This window comes from Varroa jacobsoni, unplaced genomic scaffold, assembly GCF_002532875.2.
Source record: "Varroa jacobsoni isolate VJ856 unplaced genomic scaffold, vjacob_1.0 scaffold_1381, whole genome shotgun sequence".
NCBI lineage: Eukaryota > Metazoa > Arthropoda > Arachnida > Mesostigmata > Varroidae > Varroa > Varroa jacobsoni.
In genome coordinates, this window is record NW_019214283.1 from 262,344 (window position 1) to 281,416 (window position 19,073).

The 19,073-nt window shown below is 39.3% G+C and overlaps 1 protein-coding gene and 1 long non-coding RNA gene across 4 annotated transcripts in view; one reads left to right on the forward strand and one right to left on the reverse strand.

The window, feature by feature from the left end:
* Positions 1–152: 152 nt before the first annotated feature.
* LOC111269354 (uncharacterized) lies at positions 153–10,701 on the reverse strand. The gene is made up of 3 exons (XR_002685735.2): positions 10,614–10,701; positions 4,875–5,033; positions 153–3,983 (listed from the first exon to the last, which is right to left on the reverse strand). It is a non-coding gene; the product is annotated as an uncharacterized LOC111269354 (long non-coding RNA).
* Positions 10,702–13,900: 3,199 nt separating this feature from the next.
* The window catches only part of LOC111269352 (unconventional myosin-Ic-A), a 10,710-nt gene continuing 5,537 nt past the window's right edge, over positions 13,901–19,073 (forward strand). For all 3 annotated transcript variants that reach the window (XM_086972058.1, XM_086972057.1, XM_086972059.1), the window contains exons 1-3: positions 13,901–14,627; positions 16,375–16,459; positions 17,612–17,666. In XM_086972058.1, coding sequence (XP_086828184.1) covers positions 14,450–14,627; positions 16,375–16,459; positions 17,612–17,666 — 318 coding nt within the window. In that variant the 5' untranslated portion in view covers positions 13,901–14,449. The remainder of the gene's footprint in view (positions 14,628–16,374; positions 16,460–17,611; positions 17,667–19,073) is intronic.

The window sequence follows — 19,073 nt, forward strand, 5'->3', positions numbered from 1 at the left end:
TGCGCGTCTTCACGGTCCTTTCAAACCAACGCCGATATAATTAATCTACTCTGTTCTATAAAGGGTTTAGACGCTTACTTCTCGGTCTTTCTCTACCGTCCTCCTCCCGTTCCTTGGAGTCAATGGTGTAATAAGTCAAAAAAAAGTCAGAATGACGGATTAAATATGTTTATTGGTTTATTTTTATAAATCTACATACTTAAGTAGCACATGCAGAGAAGCTTGCGAAACAATGTCACTGACAAACAGATCTATATTACAAACCCGATGAACGGTTTCAAAGCACGTTATCCTTATTGATATTTCAAGGAAAACCTACCGATAACCAATCTGGGCATATGAGTTGTAAGTGCTGAAAATATTTTGCTATAATGGAGAAAATCGTCATCCCTTGCATTCTATTACACACCTGAAAGAAACATTGTTGTAGAGAAAAAATAGATATTTTTTGCGAGATCACGCTTATTGAGACTTGATCCTTATGTGCCATGAAACGAAATCAAGCATAGGCATGTGTGGGGTGACTCGCGCAAAGGGACGTAAATCCGTTTACAGGGAACGTTCCAAAAAAATGGAAACTCGATTTTCACCCAGGTGAATGAATGCTTTCTGTACAAAGACTTTTTATCTAGCGTATAGGCCTTAGAAGAATTATCGCTGTCATTGTAAAGGAAAATAATTGTCTTTCGTTATTGACGAATCGGTTGGTTAATAGCGACTCGTCTTCCGGGGCCGCGAGTATTTTACGGAGTATTTTTTTGCCACGTTGGTTTGTCCCGATTTTTGCACTGTTAATAGCGCTGACGATTTATAGGCCTATTTTTTCAGTACTTCTAGTTGTTAAAAGGCCAAAATACGTCTTTTTAGCAGGCGCTTATTTCCGACATAAAAGTATCGTAGCTCAACATCGAGCGATGTTTTTCTAGAGACCTGGAAAATTCATTATCTTCTATTTCGTCAGTAGTATTTGACTGCGTTTTGTGTGTTGTTAAAAAATGGCCAAAGAGATGGTTAATTGAATTGTCTAACATGGCAAAGGGTAGCGATAGATGGATACAACGGTAGCTCACAGAGATACACATGGGTATACTCCTGTTGTAATACATAAACGTTGTAAATTGTCCCGGGAGCTTTGATTTTTGACACTGTCACTCCAAAGCAAAAATTGCACCAGGCTATAATACAGTAAACGTTTATAGTCGACGTGTGTTCAAGACAATACTGCATCTGCCCAAGAACGAGCCACCGGAATCGAACGGATATATACCAGATTCAATTACAGTTGATTGCGTTTCCTTCAATGGGCTCGACTCCAGCCATTGTTGGCGTTGTTGCTGGCCGTTCGACAATCGGCTAGATGATCGTTTTGATCTTTCTATTGGTCATTTAAGTCGTAAGCGGTATCGATAGGCAATTGAGGCGGGACCAAGTGTGTTTTCCCTGTGTAACGCACCTCGAAAAAAATACTCGCAACAAGCATCCGCCGTGAGACAGATAAATGTCTTTTCGCTGTGGGCTCGTGCATGCTTCTCCTTGTTGGGCTGCTGCTACCGCAACTTCAGCTGTCTCTGCTGTTGTGGTCTTGTTAAAATTGTTCCCCGTCCATGCGTTGCCATCAGTGCCGAGGGTCCGACGCAATCATCGGAAGTGAGAAAATTGCGCGTGCCTTGTCGTTTCACTGTCGGAGGGCAATTTCTGGTGAAGACAGACAGGCAGGCAATGGCTTGTCTGCTTGCGCACAACATAGCGAAAAATTGTTGTTGTTGTTGTTCTGGTAGCAAAAGTGACTATAGAGAATAAGAAGAACAGCAACAACGATAACAGGAAGGATGATGGGAATAAACAACAAAAAAAGCAATTAGCGTGCTTGACTTTAAGGACCTGGTCGGTTATTGTTCTTTCACAAGAACGCAAATATATTCGTCACCCTTAAGCACATGCCGTCGACATCTGTTCTTAAAGTACTATTTCTACATATTTGATGTTGCTACCTGGCTGAGGCTAAGCTGTACATGCAATTCTAGACATTTTCTAGCAGAGACATAATACCAGTTGGCAAAAGAGTTAAACTTCGAGAGGAGTATGCTTAAATTGCTGCAGCTAAAATAGAACCTGAATTTACCTGCAAGGTTGGATCGCGAATGCATCTTCGAGAAAATCGTTTTCGTGTGCGCATGCGTGTATACTATATTTTTAGGATTCATGTGCTATATAGAGAGCGCTGACCCCATTATTAAGCTTCGTTTTTCTTGCACGGCATCTAGGAGTGCAAGGATTTTAGATCTTTTTTACTCTGATGGTTTGAAACTCCGCTGGGCTGGTTCATCAATGCAAGCACGTTTCTGTATGTATGGATACGTATACCTTTCGCTCAGCGTGGAACAACTAAACCACGACTAGCCAGTGACGTGATACTTTAAAAATTATGACGTACCGCATGTATATGCGCCGAAGCCTAAGCCAAGCTAAGGTTTATTTCTGTCACCGAATGGAACTGATCACCTTATATCGCAGCAGAGGTTATTGCCTTGCGCGGTTTTTTTTCGAATATAGTGCAGGTTCGGTTTGAAAACTGAGCCGGTCTAGTTATAATTGACTTCAATTGCCTGCTTTTAGCTCATAGAGTTAATCAAACAATTAACGTTCGAAGAATCAATCATCTCGATTAATCACTGATCATTTGTAAGCATACAGCTTGTTACCCTGTTGCTGCCACTGCTCAATGTGTTCTGTCAATCTCTTTGATACTCTCGATAAAAATTGACTACAGAGCTTTCAGTAAACCATAAAGTTGTTTTTGTGTTTGCTTCGCCCTCCAGACGTTTCGATTTAGAAAAGGTTCTAAGTAGAAGTTTGAGTACAGACGTTCTTCAATTTACTACACGGTATATTGTGCTATGTATTTAGCATTTTGCTGCACGGCTATTGGGCCGTTAGTGTCCACTACAAAGGCCGCGTAGTACACGTTACACGTTTTTTTTTCCACACTTTTTATTGTGACGCGCAATCGACCTATTGCTATAATATTACATTGCATACTAAAACTTCAGTCTAGTAAAACTATTGCGACACATAGACTCGGAAGAAGATGGGAAGATAATATGGTTTAAGTTTATACGAAATATGTTTGTAGTTGAAAGCGTGCCCTATCCAACAGTTAGTATATCTTTTAATTCAACATTCGTTGCAATTACTCGTTCTCAAGTAACGATCATTTTTTTTTTTTAATGCAGCGCTCTTCCTGATTTCTTTGAACGGTGATACGGAGTTATAGGAAAACTTAGAATACCTTAATCCATTACCTCAGAGTATTTGCCTCTTAAAATGTAAACCTTATATTCTTGTGCTTATCGCCTAAGGAGACGCTAAGCATTCTCAATGCTCTCGAGTGCTACATCGTTTTTCATCATGCACAAAACCTACAGTTAAGGTGCGTATAGCTAGGTCTGTGTTAAGGACCTTAGCCATTGAGTAAGTTATAATTAGTGCGTAAATCTGTCTTGACAAATTGATTTGTAGATATTTCTAAGTATCTGGGAATATGAAATAGTAAATCGTTTAGGTCATTTACAGTATAAGCCACAATGAAGGCGCATATCTGCGTAATGGTAACATTTCCAATGGTCGTACCGTGTGCGCACCGAAGTATTTTAGGATTTCACTATAATGGGTGCATTGATACAGCCGTCCAGCCTAGGGAAGCTAAATTTAAAAAGGACAAGATGTTTTCATGTTTTGCAGTAATATGTCAGAAAGAAACTAGGCGGCTAGAGATAAATCAAGATGAGATAGTTGATTTTTCTAGGCACTTCTCGACGTACGCTGAATATAGGCGAGGAGGACTGGCAACTATTCTCTCTTAACAAGCATTATGACCGTCCATGTGCCAAAAATGTTACTCTGGTATCTGTTTAGCTTCGTTTTAGAAGGACAAGTACATAGTCGCACTACAGTCAAATGATGACAATCTCTCTGACGCCAGCCTGTAAAATATGAAATGTACAATATAAGATATTACAGAATCATTTAGTCAACGTCACGGGACTGGACGACGATGAACCCTCATAACTTATGGTGTTTCAACCACGGAGATCTTATCCTATCTATCTATCTATATATTCATAGTATCGAACCGACCGCCTCGTGTTAGACTTAGTGAAAGGAGGCATTTTGCACAGGATTATAGGGAAGCATTTTATTAAAGTTATCTCGCGTAACTTATTTGCTAATATTTTCAAGCGTAGCGTCCCTTCTTATAGACGGTGTAACTTAATTCCATACTTGGATGTACAGCTGTCCATTCTAGAAGTGGTGTAGAGATGGGTTTCTTAAACTTTTCGGGATTATATATATTGCCCAATTTGATTTTGGGTTAACTGGACGCATGTGTGTGACAATATGGTGTACCAGTTTTTTAAATTTTCATAGTTAGTAGCTTAACGTCATGTAATTTTCGCGATGAAGACAATGAGATAGAACTTAAAAGTATCCGTTGTTGTTTGTTCGACATTTAGCGAACATCACGTTGCATAGCATCTCTTAATTTATGGGCTGTCGCGCGGCTTATTGGTGATCCTAGGGAGAATGCTGCTGACTCAGCTGAATGATGCTAACAGCTTAATTCTATAGGCGATTTGATATGAGGCTAGGATACGACTACTAATATGCCCGGGGCTATAATCGAAGTCCACTTAAATCTAAGGCAGTAGGTACTGAGAGAAATATTTCTCACAAATGTGTGTTTATTTTATTTTATTTAAAAAATAGTGTAACTATAATGCTAATGCGTAAGCAAACTGTAAGCTGACTTCCTTCGAGACGTTTTAACGAATATATATATATATATATATTCGTTTACTAGCATACAAACTGACCTCTGAAAACGGGAGCGGCTGAAGTATTCCGTCGTCGATCTCGGCTAAACAGTGCAGGTAAATCAAGTTTCAGCCACGTTGCTTCAAGTCAAACGAGCCTAAACAGCTTGGTCCACCATGACAGGTCCTGGAAGCAACGCTAGACAGACGTACCGAACTCTGTCGTAGGGGAAGGGAACAAGCGAGACAAAGCGAAAACGTTTCTAGGTTAGGCGATTGACTTAATATGTTGTAAAAGGTCGTTCACTCAAGGATCTGCATTTTCGACTATTCATATAATGAACGACGTGATCTGGGTAGCCAATGCGCCTCTGTGAGTTCGTTGCCATGGTGACCAAAAATAACGACCATGCTGGCACACTGGATCAGATCTTAACCCTAGCAGAAATAGTTACTATATATTGATGATCAGAAAAATAAAGAATAAACGAAAAACAATGTTAATAGTTACTTTTTAGATTTCTATGCCGCATCTTGAGTTGTGTGTTCGTAAGTGTTGGACAAACCCAAGGCCCGTTCCAGTTAGACTTCGCATGAGAGCAAATTCTTGATTCTACATAATAGATGACTTCGAAACTTATCTATATAAAGATAATAATCGAAAGTGCGTCGAAAAATGAAATAAACTACTTAAATTATACATCATGAACTTAAAATGCTATATATGCACCAAGTATTATTATTATTATGTGTATTTTCTAAGACAAAAAGTGTTCATGTGGACACACCGTGTTGTCAAGCTGTTTGATACAAACGAGTCACGACGGCCAAGTCCCAATAACCCTAAAGTGATTTTTATGCTTCGTTCTCAGATATTTCATCGTCCTTCACAACGAATAGACAAATTTGAATCGCTAATGTGCGTCGCCTGGAGTGCGGTGCCGTAGTAACCGTAAACATGTGGCAATCGCTCGTTCATATTTCAGCTTTCGCAAATGCCGTTTGATGGGTCTGTTGGAAAAATTTCAGCTAAGTTCAGTGAAGCCCACTTCGGCTAGACTTTCTAGTGGGTCCCGCTCCTTAGTATTACACCGAATAGGTAATTTCGAACAAAAACTCGCACAGTAAAAATGGTCGGAAGCGTTAAAAATAACCAAAAAAAAAAAAAAAAAAAAAACTAAAACCTAGTCCCGACTATGGAGCTAAAAATTTATGAAGATCGTTTTACGTTGCTCGACCAAAGCGGGGCGGATGCTGTCTACTATTAATCTAACAGATTACATGTCATTTCTGTGTACGTGAGTCATACGCACGTAACAAAATGATTAGTCATGGTAGTCTCGATTCAGTACGAAACCCTCGATTGACGTCAACGTCTTTGCTGTTTTGTTTCTATTATGGACGTCAGTTCATAACAACGGTACCGAACATCGGTTCCTACCGCGGTGTTCTTTATCAGTTGCTGTTCGTGTAGAAGGCACTGCAAGAACGACATGGCTCATCATCATACTATAATTAATAGGTATCGCTGAGTTGTTGATCGCAGTTACCCACTTAGGGAACGAAAACATTACCGGTAATGAACGCAAGCGAGCGCCTGCAATCGACCGGACCAAATTAAGGTTTCCATAATACATATAGCGATTCTGTTAAAGTGGTCTTTCTCCGTTTCGCTACGATATAACGCATGTTTTCTCCAGAGTTAAATGGGATTGATCTAGAATGAAGTAAGTCACACGTTTGCAGATTTGATCCCCAACACCCTGGGACGTTACTCGAATATCGTGCTATCGTTTTTTTTTTTTTTTTATTATTATTATTTATTTATTATTATCTATTAATGGTATATGGATAAACGTTTGTTACTTTAAGATCTACATATGTATACATCTCGACCTCAGCTGCTAATCTTTTGATACCAATTAAGGTTTTTTGTTCTTGGTGTCAGCCACTATTTCTCGATTTAACTAGCTGGTACGTTTTGGTTGTTACCGCTGCCGACATGTTTTGTCTTTAGCAGTAAACTCGTTACTTCGGTTAGTTGTTGTTCGTGTGAGGCTTCGCATATTAAATTATTCTCCCTTAGCCAATGCTCGACTTCTTCAGGACCTTCGACGTTGGAGTCTCTCAGCTTTGCTACTACCGAAGCCGTGAGGTGCGTACGCTGGAACTCATACGCATATAGTCACGCCCTCCTATTATTATTATTATTCTATTATTTAGTGAAGTGTGCTCTCAACCAGTTCATCATTCTCTAACGGAGGCAAAACTTCGTTAAGGCTGACAAATAACAGAGATCAACAGTCATTCACTTTGTTTTCGATTTTACAGGAGCGCTCCATTATTTATGAGCCGTTGGCTTTCAAATGTGCCTCTGACCAAAATATATGAAATAGATCAGCGCGATGAGTGTTTACGTTAAAACCAGATCGGTAGGTGGACTGATCTGGCATACTACATTGCAGGAGCAATCTCCATTGATTTTCGCACGGTAATCTCTACTAATTAACAACCTCTCATTGTTTATATGTGGTTGTGAGTCATGTTTTTTCTCATTGACCTTTTTAATTGTAGCTTTGTTTACTTGTATTTACGGTTATTTACTATTTGTTTTTCGTCTACGAAACATTCACATCTTCATCGCAATCGTGAATCGTTTCGCAGAAGACTAACCAAATCACTTCTTGTGATGTTTGTCTTCTTCTGGATAGCCTTATTTAGTGCCTTGTTCTTACCTCATGCCTGCTTTAGCTTATTTAAATAAGGACTAACAACTCATTTTTTCCATTTACGCTACATATAGTTGCTCTGGTATAACTACTAATGACAATGTATTATATTGATGCCCAAGATAACAGAACAATGGCAATCGTCATCGTGGATTCTCGAAGACATAGCATCGTTTCGAGGCCACTCAGGGCTTCCACAGTTCGGAGCATTTTGCCAATTTTTTTTTATTACGCCCTGGTTTGATTATGGCCTTCCATTGTTAATTTAGAACAATATAAACGAATAATACTGCTCAATTTCCCTACTTTAAACACACCGTCCACGTTTTATTACAGTAGTCGCATTAACTAATATGTTTTACTGATTTAGCGACAACGGCTTTAAGGGAGCAATAGTTTCTTTGATTACCAGTAAAGTTCTTATTAATTGAGGTGTTTTTCCATACATGAGAAATAATGATTATTCGTTGGTAATATTGACAGAAGTTCCTTCTTCGCGCTCCGCAAAAATATAGTTACATCCTTTTCTAGACTATCGACACATTTATCTTTATATATATTTTTTTCATTTTCTGTTTCCTTTTAGTAAATGCGTCTTTAATTGACTTCGTTTACCATGCGTTATTTTTACGCGTCTTCAAATTTATTTTTCGCTTCGTAAGCACCTTAAGCAGCAATGCTAGGATCATCTTCGCTAGATCTGCGGTTTGATTTAAAAAAAAAACTTGTTAAAAAAAAAGAAATTTTAGAATTCCTAACTATTCGGACCTTCTAAAAGCATTCTGCATTTTCCTTTGACGCCATTCTAATATACGTCACAAACGCGTTTGCAGCGATCCTATTCTCGAAACTTACTCTGTCAAAAAAATACTGGCCATGATGTTGGCCAGAATCAATTTAAATCACATATTTTACGTAATAGAAGTCGTATCGGGTCGAAGTCGATGTCCTTTGAAAGCTGAGATGTGGCGGCAGCAGCAATATTAAAATTTTTAGAAATTCTCTATTAAAGCTTAGGATAAGGCGCCCTAAAGATAACTAAGGTTTTAGCAAACTATAGTAGGGCAAAAATTCTGCCCCGGCCCAGAAAAAAAACTCTTGTTGTCCAAGATCGGAAGAAAAGACCCAAAGATAGTTGTGCCGCTTTTTGTTCTCGGAATTTCGATGTACAAGATGCTTCCCTAGCAGTCAATAAATTATGGAAAAAGTTGCTGAAATTATTATCAAGAGTTTAGCAAGGCCGACCTGTGAATAGTCATGGATTCAACAAAAATTAGACATTCACTGCCAAATAGTTTGAAAGCAAATAGGATTCAATATTTATGTGCCACATGAATGAAGACGAACAAAAGATGTATTCGATCGTATCTTAAAAACAATTTATCACGGGTAATGAAAAATGTATTACATGAGATAATTGTCTGCAAATAAAAAACGAAACCAAAAAAATATGTATACTTCGTGGTCAAAGGTAAAGCCAAAGACTGCCAACAAGATTATGACATATAAGCCAACAGAAAGACGTCGTTTTCCAGCATGGCGATGCCAGACCACCTACGTCTTACCTACTTGGCAAAAGTTGAGAGAACTTGGAATGGCAAGTGCAACAATCGGGGAAACCCGATTGTTGCACTATCAGATTGTCATCTGTTTCTTCTTCTTCTAATACTTCTTAGATACTTTCTTTTTAGAGAGCTTTTTAATAATATTGATTTAGTTCCAATGAGAGAATGCAAAGGTCACTTGTTTTCTTCATAATTTTTCGCCCGGAGATCGTGGGGGTTTTACAGTATGGCAAGAGGGTATTGCCAGTATTGCCGTAGAAACGGCAGAACGCCATCGGCGTACGCTTAGCTTAGTAGTACTATTTGAAACTATCAAAAATGTTTGCTTTAATTTTTCGATATGCAAATATAAGGTTTGTTTTTTACATAAAAATAGTGTATTTTCGAGACTCGAAACAATGATCCCCCTCCGATCTCTTTCAGCAAGCAACTTGGACGTCGAGGCTCGCCCGTCAAATATATAAATCTACTATCCGTTTCCTGCATTTCTCCGCTTTCCATTGTGATCAAGCTTCATGATTCATTTGCTTTCGTATCTAGGCTATTTCTTCCTTTGGTCCCATCGTATTGCTGACCGTCGGCTCCCCCTTCCATTCTACTCAATCCAATTCAGTGTTTACTACTCTATATCTATTCTATATCAAACATATGCAGCCAGTGAAGTGATGCATACAAAGCAAACTTTGCTTTACTATTGGCGAAAAGGAAAAAAAAAATATTTATCCATTGTGTTCTGGTTTATGGTGGAAATCGTGGATCGAACAGAACCCGGCTAGCCCTATTTCTTTATAACGCTTTTGGTTATTACTATGATTATTATTGTGTGAGCGAGTTCTCGGAATCGGTATAGTCTGAAGGACTTTCCCTACTGAAAGTTCTAACTGTAGTCCGATTAGTGTGAGTATCGTTATTCCTGGACCTCAGGCGGGCCCTTAATTTGAGATTCGTCTTGTTTGTAGTGTAACATGTTGCATCGGATTAAGGGCTCGACACAAAGCCTCTACTGGGTTCGAATAAGGCATTTAAAGGAAATCTGATGTTCAGCATCTGACCTTTTAGCTATTCGGTGAACTCCGTCATAATACGAGTATTTCAATGAACGAGCGCCGGGATGAACTGGGAACGTAATATAAATAAATGGCTATTGTTAAGGATGAGAGGACCTGAACATGGTCTCAAACTAGTCGACAAACAATGGAACACTTTCCATTGAAGATAGCATTGTCAGGGGTTGCTTCTTGCCTGGGGTCGGCTAATAGACACATTCCTTTCAGTCAAGGTGCTTAAAATGAGCACAACTCCAAGCTCTGGGTAGAAATTTTCCCCCATAATATTCTAGCCGCCTAGACCGAGCCCGCATACGTAGTGGGTCGTTACCTATCCCACACAAGTATTGCTATTATCGGAATTAGTTAGGCGCCTTTTACGTTATATTAAATAAGGTAAATTTCTAAATATAAGCCAATTAGAATATTATTTCTAAAAAAAATCGCTTTAACACGTACCAAACGCAGTTGGGCGAGCAGAAAACACAGACCGTCTTTGGTATTCCTTCAGGTGCTCTAAGCATTGTGGTAATAAGTTCGGGCCGGCATCGCCAAAAAAGACTGGCCGGTAGCTACGAGAATACTATGAGACAAACCATGATAGTCAGGCGCCGGAATTTTCGATATCCTGCTCCAATATTCAGTTAAAGTCTTTTTTCACCTTTTTCGATATATATATTCTGAAATTAGGTCCCCTTAATTATCACGTTACCGGTAGACACTTCTATCCGGAAGGAGCCTATGAACATCATAGGCCAGATGTCTATGACTGCATCCACTGCTTGGCTTCGCTACTTGCCTATCGCTATACCTGACTAACAGAAGGGATAACTCCAATTAGAATAAAATGTGTCAACTCGAAATGTCAGGAAAAAATACAAAAATTGAGTCGGCTAAACAGCCGTTAGCTGTCATTTTGATGTTAATTATATCCAGGCTAGTTCATGCGTTACTCAAGCGTCTGTGGGTAGAGGGATGTTCTTCCTAGGAGTCCACTGTCGTTTTCGACTGATCACTTCGAACTGTCGTCGGCGCTTGAAAAATACATAATCTAATGTTAGGCGTCTAATAACAATGATCGTAAAGGTCATTGTTAAGTTTTATAGGGTCTCATAAATCATTGAGAGCGAGCTTAGCAAAGCTACTTCGTTACCTGATGAACTTAATTAAAATTGGTCAGCCAATAATACACTTGTAATGGTAAGGTTATTTCATAATTGCCTCCTTGCTTATTGATTATATAATTGCAGACCTATCTTAATTAAAAAAGAAATTTTTTTAAACACACACATCGATATAGTATACAACGAGGGAAAAGGTAAGTTTCTCACGTCCCTTACTGATACCAATAGGAACTGATACTGTGGTTAAGTATAGGGTATTAGCTCGTTAGTGATTTAGGAGGCGGAAACCATCAATTATTCACAGTTGTGTATCACTTCAACATATAACAATCGTAACAAAAAGAAACATATAAAAAGTAATAATAATAATCGTAATTATTATTATTACCTAAAATTTAAGTAATTTTAAGCAGGTTAGTTAAACAGAATTTAAGCTATACTTCGGGCTAGCTTTGTAACACCGCTAAACCAACTGTAAAATGGGAGACCCATACATTAAATAGAGACAAAAGTACGTTGTACATTGTATCCTCAAGGTCGATGCAATGTATATCCTAGTACTATCGTTATTAAATTTAAAAGTGCTACCTATAAGAACTTCCCTACGAGACGGAACACCAGTTGCCCTCAAGAAACATTCATTATGGGAACTTCGAGTTCTTTTGTTCTGAAGAGTTTAACGACAGAACCACTAGGAAAAAATTTTTTACTCAATTTATTCGACTTGGTCAACGACTTCCGCTACTGCTCATTCGGTGGTTGTTGTTGTTGCAGGCGAAAAAATCTGGCATTAAGTTCTAGCGAGAAGTCTATCTTCAATAAATTTCATAAAAGGGAGAGAGGGGACAGGGGTTGGAATTTGCGTGACAGAAACAGCAAAGGGTGATCCATAGGAGTTAGCTAGTAAGACTATTATTGCGTGTGAGTAGTGACCGGCTGAAGGACAAAAGCACACTTTCATCACTATTGACTCTACATGCACCTATATGGTATATTGTATGAAAAGGATAGTTCCTTTCCTAATAACTAAGAACGTATGGAACATGAACGAAAACAGAAAAGTAACGGCGGATAATGACTTCACCGATGATAATCTTATCAAAACTCATTTGGAGATATAGGTGAACAAAGTGGAAGTATAATGAATTATAAATTGTGCCCCGAATTTTCTACAAGTATAGAAATTCAGAGATAACTATCTAGACAAAAATTATAACGGCACGAATTCTGATCAGGGTTGCTCTTTATGTTACGTCTCTGTTAGAAAATACAAAGAGTTGTGTAACTTCCACACTGTACGCGACACGATAACGATTAAGTTATGGGGGGATGGATTTTGGATTTGGCCTCACGTCCATGAAATAGCTACCGCTGACGCCCTCTATATACTATTAGACAGAACATACTGTATTATGCACCTTCGATTTGATCGACCATAATGGTTTATAGGTTCGATTTCAATGGTCCATTTTCTCTATAATGCCCCCCCTTCTCTATCCGTCTAATAAATTATAATGCCACGATTCGAACATTCATTAATCAGGCGAATTATCAGCATAAGTAATATAGAGCTTTCTATGAATGGGGTTCGTATAACTGCTATCCACCGACCCAAGCTGGTTCCATTTCGCCTATGTAAATCATCGTTTTAGAGAACTCTCACGAAATTAGATTCCTTTAAAAAAGTGTGGTATCGTATGAGTCATAGTCGAGTGTCTTTTTATTCTCTTATAATAGTAAATTCATTACAGTGTTAGTATGTTTTTATTTCTGTCCAAATAAACGAGACATTACTGTTTTTCCGCTGTTTTCTGCTACGTATGTATACAGTATGACTGCATATATCGACTCACTGCCACACTGCGTGACAGCCCTTTTTCAGATCCTCTGTATTTTTTACCTCCCTGTCTCGTATCCACACATTGAATTCAAAGGGCTTACGAGCTCTCTTCGTTTCACTACATCGGGGCCCCACTGGGCCCCTAACTCATCGACTTCTACAATACAGTTTCTACAGAAGATTCCGCGAGCCCGTTTGTGGACTCATTGTCTGTTGAAAACATTGTTTTACTTCTTATCCAAGATTCGTCAGCCGGGATAATCCGCGCCGATCGCTTCGAGTCAGTAGCTGCTCACGCGTTTGCTTTCGGAGCGTCCTATGGGCCCTGCCGAAACGCGACAATTTACGTGAATGTCGCGTTACACCGGCCGACGATGCGATCCGCACGTGCGTTTCCTATCGACTGTCTCTATCTATAGGTGTATTTCTTCTCGCGTTGGAACCAACGGCAGCAGCGAAGGCTGTCAGTACGACAACACTGCTAGGGATGATGGCTATGGGTCTAGTGGTGTGTTTCATACGGCTGACTTCGTCTTATGGTTCTCGCCCTGACGTGGTCATTACGATCGGGGACGTCAGGGGAGGAGAGTCCCATTGGCTTTGCCTTTTGGTACGGCAAGCGTACTTTCCTTGGTTTTACAGATCCTATACTCAGTTAATACACAGTGATAGGCGACCAGAACTGGAGAGAAGGCGGGATTCCTCTCTCTCTTATTCTGAGCTGTGAAAAAATTACCTTAGACAATTGGATAACAATAGTGTGGTTGGTGGTACATGCCCGCTGGGTCTATCGTTTTTGAAAACCGATTTATTCATTGTTAGATACACGGTCGGGTAGTAGCAGTGTCGCTTTCCTTCCTCGTCAGCTAACAGGACAGTCTCTCCTAACTTGTGAATTGTTTACAGCTGGGTTTTCCGGCTTTGAACTGCTCGTTCCTGTTAAAAAGGATTACAACAACCTTTGAAAAGGATACACAACAGCCGAAATTCGACGTAGAACGCAGCTATCGCAATTCACGCGATCTGAAGTTTGATCGATACTTGTCCGTTTCTAGGTGCTACATAACTCGATTTTTTTACTCATTTTGTACGACGAACTGCTGTGAAAGGTTGTGCAAAGTAAAGCGAAAAGAGTACGATAAATATTGATATCTGAGGGATCTTTTCTACGTAAACGCCTGTGCCTACGCTGGAAGTTAACGGTGAACACATGGCGACTAAAGGATGGCAATAGTTCGCCTTTGAATGTAGATTACGGGCGAGCTACGAGTGTGAGCAGGTCAACACGTACTACCAGTTAACGATCGTTCTTGATCAGCTCTACGTATAAGATGTTTCCAGTAACCAGAAGTCAGACAGCTGCGGACTCCAAACCCCAAAAATGGATGCGGAGGTTTACGGAGCTACTACCTGAAAGAATACGCAGTATGTCGACGCCTGCCACGCTTATCCAATCACAGATTCAGGCCTATATTGCTCGGAAAAGGTACAAACATATGAAGAAAGCGGGTGAGTTGAAGCATCACTGCCTGATCACATCGCACAGTTACGGATAGACCTTGGATCACTAACATGAATCGTGGATCATTATCTAGATACGCTACACGCAACAAGTAACTAATGAAACGCGTTTTTGTGACTAAAATGAAAGAGCGGTTTGTCTTGGTCGAAAGCCAGTGCCCACTACGCAATCGAAGTAATAATATTACCATAACCAATTCCATTACGCGAGCACGTATTTTTTCCCATCGATTTTTGTTGGTGTCATCATTAAGCTACGAATTTTCACCATTTCAAACGATCCGGATTTGTCGATCTACAATTCGGTTCGGACCTTCACCGGCAAAATAAACAATTCAGCCAGTCAACGTGTGAACTAAAAGACACTCATCAGAAAAAAACACGCTAGAAAAATTAGGAAAGCAAACCGGGTATAGATTACTGAAGAGGGGAAAGAGCTGAGCTTGAGGCGCCCTAATGATGTGAACGTCTCTGGGTAAACTCATAGTCGGAAGGAATACGACTAGACGAGATAGACCTGAAAGCTCTACACGAAAGTTCCATTGTATCCAGATAATGCTGGAGAACCGTAAGCTGCGCACGTCCTCTTGTTACCCATATCTTAACCTGAATTGGCTATACACCTGAAACTAGGAAAGGCTCTTAATTAAATTGTTGTCTATAAGACTTGTAAAATGAAATCACTTTATTTCGAGGTCTTACTAGCCCAGCTAATCCTTTCTGGTATAGCTATTGAAATTTCAATACGAAACTCTCGCATGCTCTAAATTCTGGATCTGTAAGAAGGAATAGTCATTGTCGAATCAGATTTGCTGTACGTTCAATTTCGGTTTGAAATGTTAGTAGTGATAGGCTCCAGCGAAAAGGCAAAGACTTCAATTTTGATAGAAGAAACGTGGTACGTGGACATGGAATTTATCTGCTAAATATGACTGCTTGCGTTATTACCTTTGAATTTTTTCATCGTCTTCTAAAAAGCCCACGGGAACGTATTTGATCTTAGGGCAAATACATAATAGGATCGAAGGGAGCGATCTTCGACAAGGTATCGTTAGTTTCAGCTTGGCAGTAATACTTTTATAGCAACTATTATGTCTTGGTTAAGTGAGTCTGACGTTGTTTAATATAGCTTCGAAGTAATAACAAGGGCTAGTTATTATGATGATACTAAACTAATAGAGAAGACACAGCTGATGGGCGGTGCTTAAACATATTACCCTATCTGAAAATTTTTAAAAATGTACCTAATTTCGCAACCTACACATTCGAACAGTGATCAATCAAGTTGATCCTCTATTGATATGTTCATTTCTCAAGTAGATAATTATACGAATTTCAATAACTTGTTTAAGAATAGATGTGAACCCATAGACGTCAGCATTGTCTGAACGCTCAAAGGAAACGGGCGTGTAGCGTCATCTAGCATAACCGCTCGATGACGAAGACTACTTACTTTGTTCTCGGTAGTATTGTTTGGCTGAATCGTTTAGCTCATAAAATGCTAATGAAGGTCAAACATTAAACATTGGTACGCGCCTTGAGCTATGTTAGAAGATCCTCCTTTAATGGTCATCTAAGCAAAAAGTATCTAGTATCAGCCTATTGTAGGGCAGAGCAACTGGAACAAGCGGGCTATTTAGTTCCAAAGAGCGGACATGCATTTACGTTTACAATCAATACCATTGCGTATCAAGTGGATTATCGCTAATTAGATTCTTACAATTTTTTCTCACAGCGATTCGGATTCAGTGTTCATGGAAGCGTCTTCAGGCTGAGCGAGAGCTCGAAAAGCGGAGAAAGGCAGCGGAGATTATTCGCAGGTACGCAAATGCAAGGTCAGCGATCCGAAATCGCATATCTATGATGACGCAATAGACACGTGTATCAAAAAGGGAGTTTAAATAATCGAGAAGAACAAAGATGTAGAAGAGGTCATACTTGTATATGCGCTGGGGCAAAAACCGGCTAGATATAAGAATCATTGTTCCCTATGCAGTTATCTGGATGCCTTTCCGAGGGTCCCCCAAAGGGGGTGGACTACAGTTAGCTATTGTCAGGACACATATATTATTATTATATTATGCACTATTATTATATATATAAAGGAGGTCATTATTTACATTACTCTATAATATAAATAACGACTTCCTTTAGAAGTGTTTTTTATTGTCCAAGAAAATTACAAGCTGTTTTCATGCTGTCAGTATATCATACCAGATTCGAAATTATAGTTGAGGCACGAACAAATGTTTCAACTTTGGTGTATTAACAACAAACACTTTCGGGTCTTTGAAAACAATGGTTTTAGCTGGATAATCGCTATTCAAGGGAAGCAACATGATTCCAAGCGGAATTACTACCACAATTCCCGAAGCATGCTGAAGGATTAACACACAGTAAATCCGTTACCAATGATTTATTAATGGGCAAGGGGCTCTGGGATACGCCTCGTTAGAATCGCTTGCTTCAGTCAAGGTCCCCTGCACAAGGGCATTTCCGAAGTGCCATAGCCGGTGCTCGCACGAGTTGTTTCGACTCGAACCAGAAAAGAAAATTGCTATTTTGTGCGATGATTCCTGATGGAAGAATTTGTATTTACTTAAGGCTTATTTACTGACTCGTTACATGTGTCAGGTACCAGCCGTTGCACAAGTTCTACATTGTGAATTGTCTATTCGAAGGACGAGAGCATCTGCCACAATAGTACCTTTAATACACGACACAATGCTTTCAAAACACAAAAGGCTTCTATCTAGCAGGTATATTTTTAAAATCTATCTTTTTAGAAGCATTGATCATTTCTACGATTCCATTCGAAGTTGTACAACTTTTTACGCCTGCGTTATTGGATCGCGCTGCCTATTTTGAATCTGCGCTTGTCTTCTATTTATCTCGTATAAGTTACTACATTAAAATTATTGTAGTTGGGCATTTCAAGTAACGAAGTTACTTTATGTGTTCGCACGTTACAGTTTCATCAAAGGGTTCATCATGAGAAAAAATCCAGAAAGTGACGTGAACAGACAGGTACGTAATTAGGGCATACACTGTGATACACATTACTCAGCTCCAATAAGAAGTGTTCTTTGTGAAAAGCTAAATAAAGCATTTATTGGTATCCTCATTTTTCTATAGTTATTCTTTAAGTACACCTTCATTTTCACGTTATGCTTACTATTTTGCTTTCTCTCTCTTTTTTGTCTCTCTGTCTCACCTGCCTCGTGTTTAGATCGGCCATATGATTGCGCTGGCCCTGCGATGCTTTTTTCTAAAGTGATCCATGTCTATCGAGGTTATTTCTCGCATAGATCCTGCTGAAGTGAAAATGAGTGTTCTAAGTTATCATTTATATATAGTAACTACGTTTTCGTAACGAAGCTTAATATGCTTTTTATGGAGACAAAGCGCCCGAGATGGCTCCTTACGACGAGTTGAAGTCGCAAATAGGAACAATAACGTTTCTCGTGCGTCAGAATTGTTGGAACTCTTTAGAGAAGCAAAAGGTAAAGTTGAAAATCTTATAGAAAAAATGCCGCATGTTCTACAATCTGCCCATTGGAGCGTCGTATTTTTTTGCAGCATTTATTGCGCGACGGAAACGGGTGGCTGCGTAACAGTAACATGATAATCCTTGCGTAGTTGTCATCCTATTAAACATTTCATACGATGTTCTGCTATTTCACTAAATCTACTATATATTTTTCTGCTATATTTTCAAATCTTTGATCGATTGAAAGTTGTCAGTTGACGGCTGTATCTTTAATCCATTGCTCAACAAATTCTGAGCCAAGTTGAAACTTACAGGACCAAGGCCTACTACTGAAACACGGGTTCCAGTCTTTAATTTCGGCAAAAATTGAGACATGTTGGGTTACTATACGCTACGTAGTAGGGCGTAGAAGTATTCTCAATGCATATACTATATGTTGAAATAAGAATATTTGGTGTCTTTTATAAGTAGCATCTATAAAAGCGGTGTCAAGATTTACTTATGCTATTTTTATTACCATGATTTTATTATAATAAGCATTTCACTGATAATTCCTGGACACGCTACGAAAGAAATAAAAAGCCTATGTTACCTAAAAAGGGTCGTACAGACTGTGTGGTGCTCTAAGGCCAATTTACCTTTTAGACAGTTATGGAAATGGCAGTCTTTTTTGCTGATTAGCATCTGTGTAATTCACCGAGCCTGTATGCACACATTAAACACGATCCGTTGTTGCTAACAGTAAAATATCTAGCTGCGATAGTTTTTTTTTCTCACAAGCTTTCGGGCTAATGTGTGCCCGGTACAAGCTAAGGCCGCGATCAATCGCGGCTACACGCCCATCGAATCAACTAGCTTCCTTTGACTTTTGTCGTTGCATAGTGTTGCCAATGAGAAATATGCAAAACAGTATGGGAGTCTCTCTCTCTCTCTCTCTCTCTCTC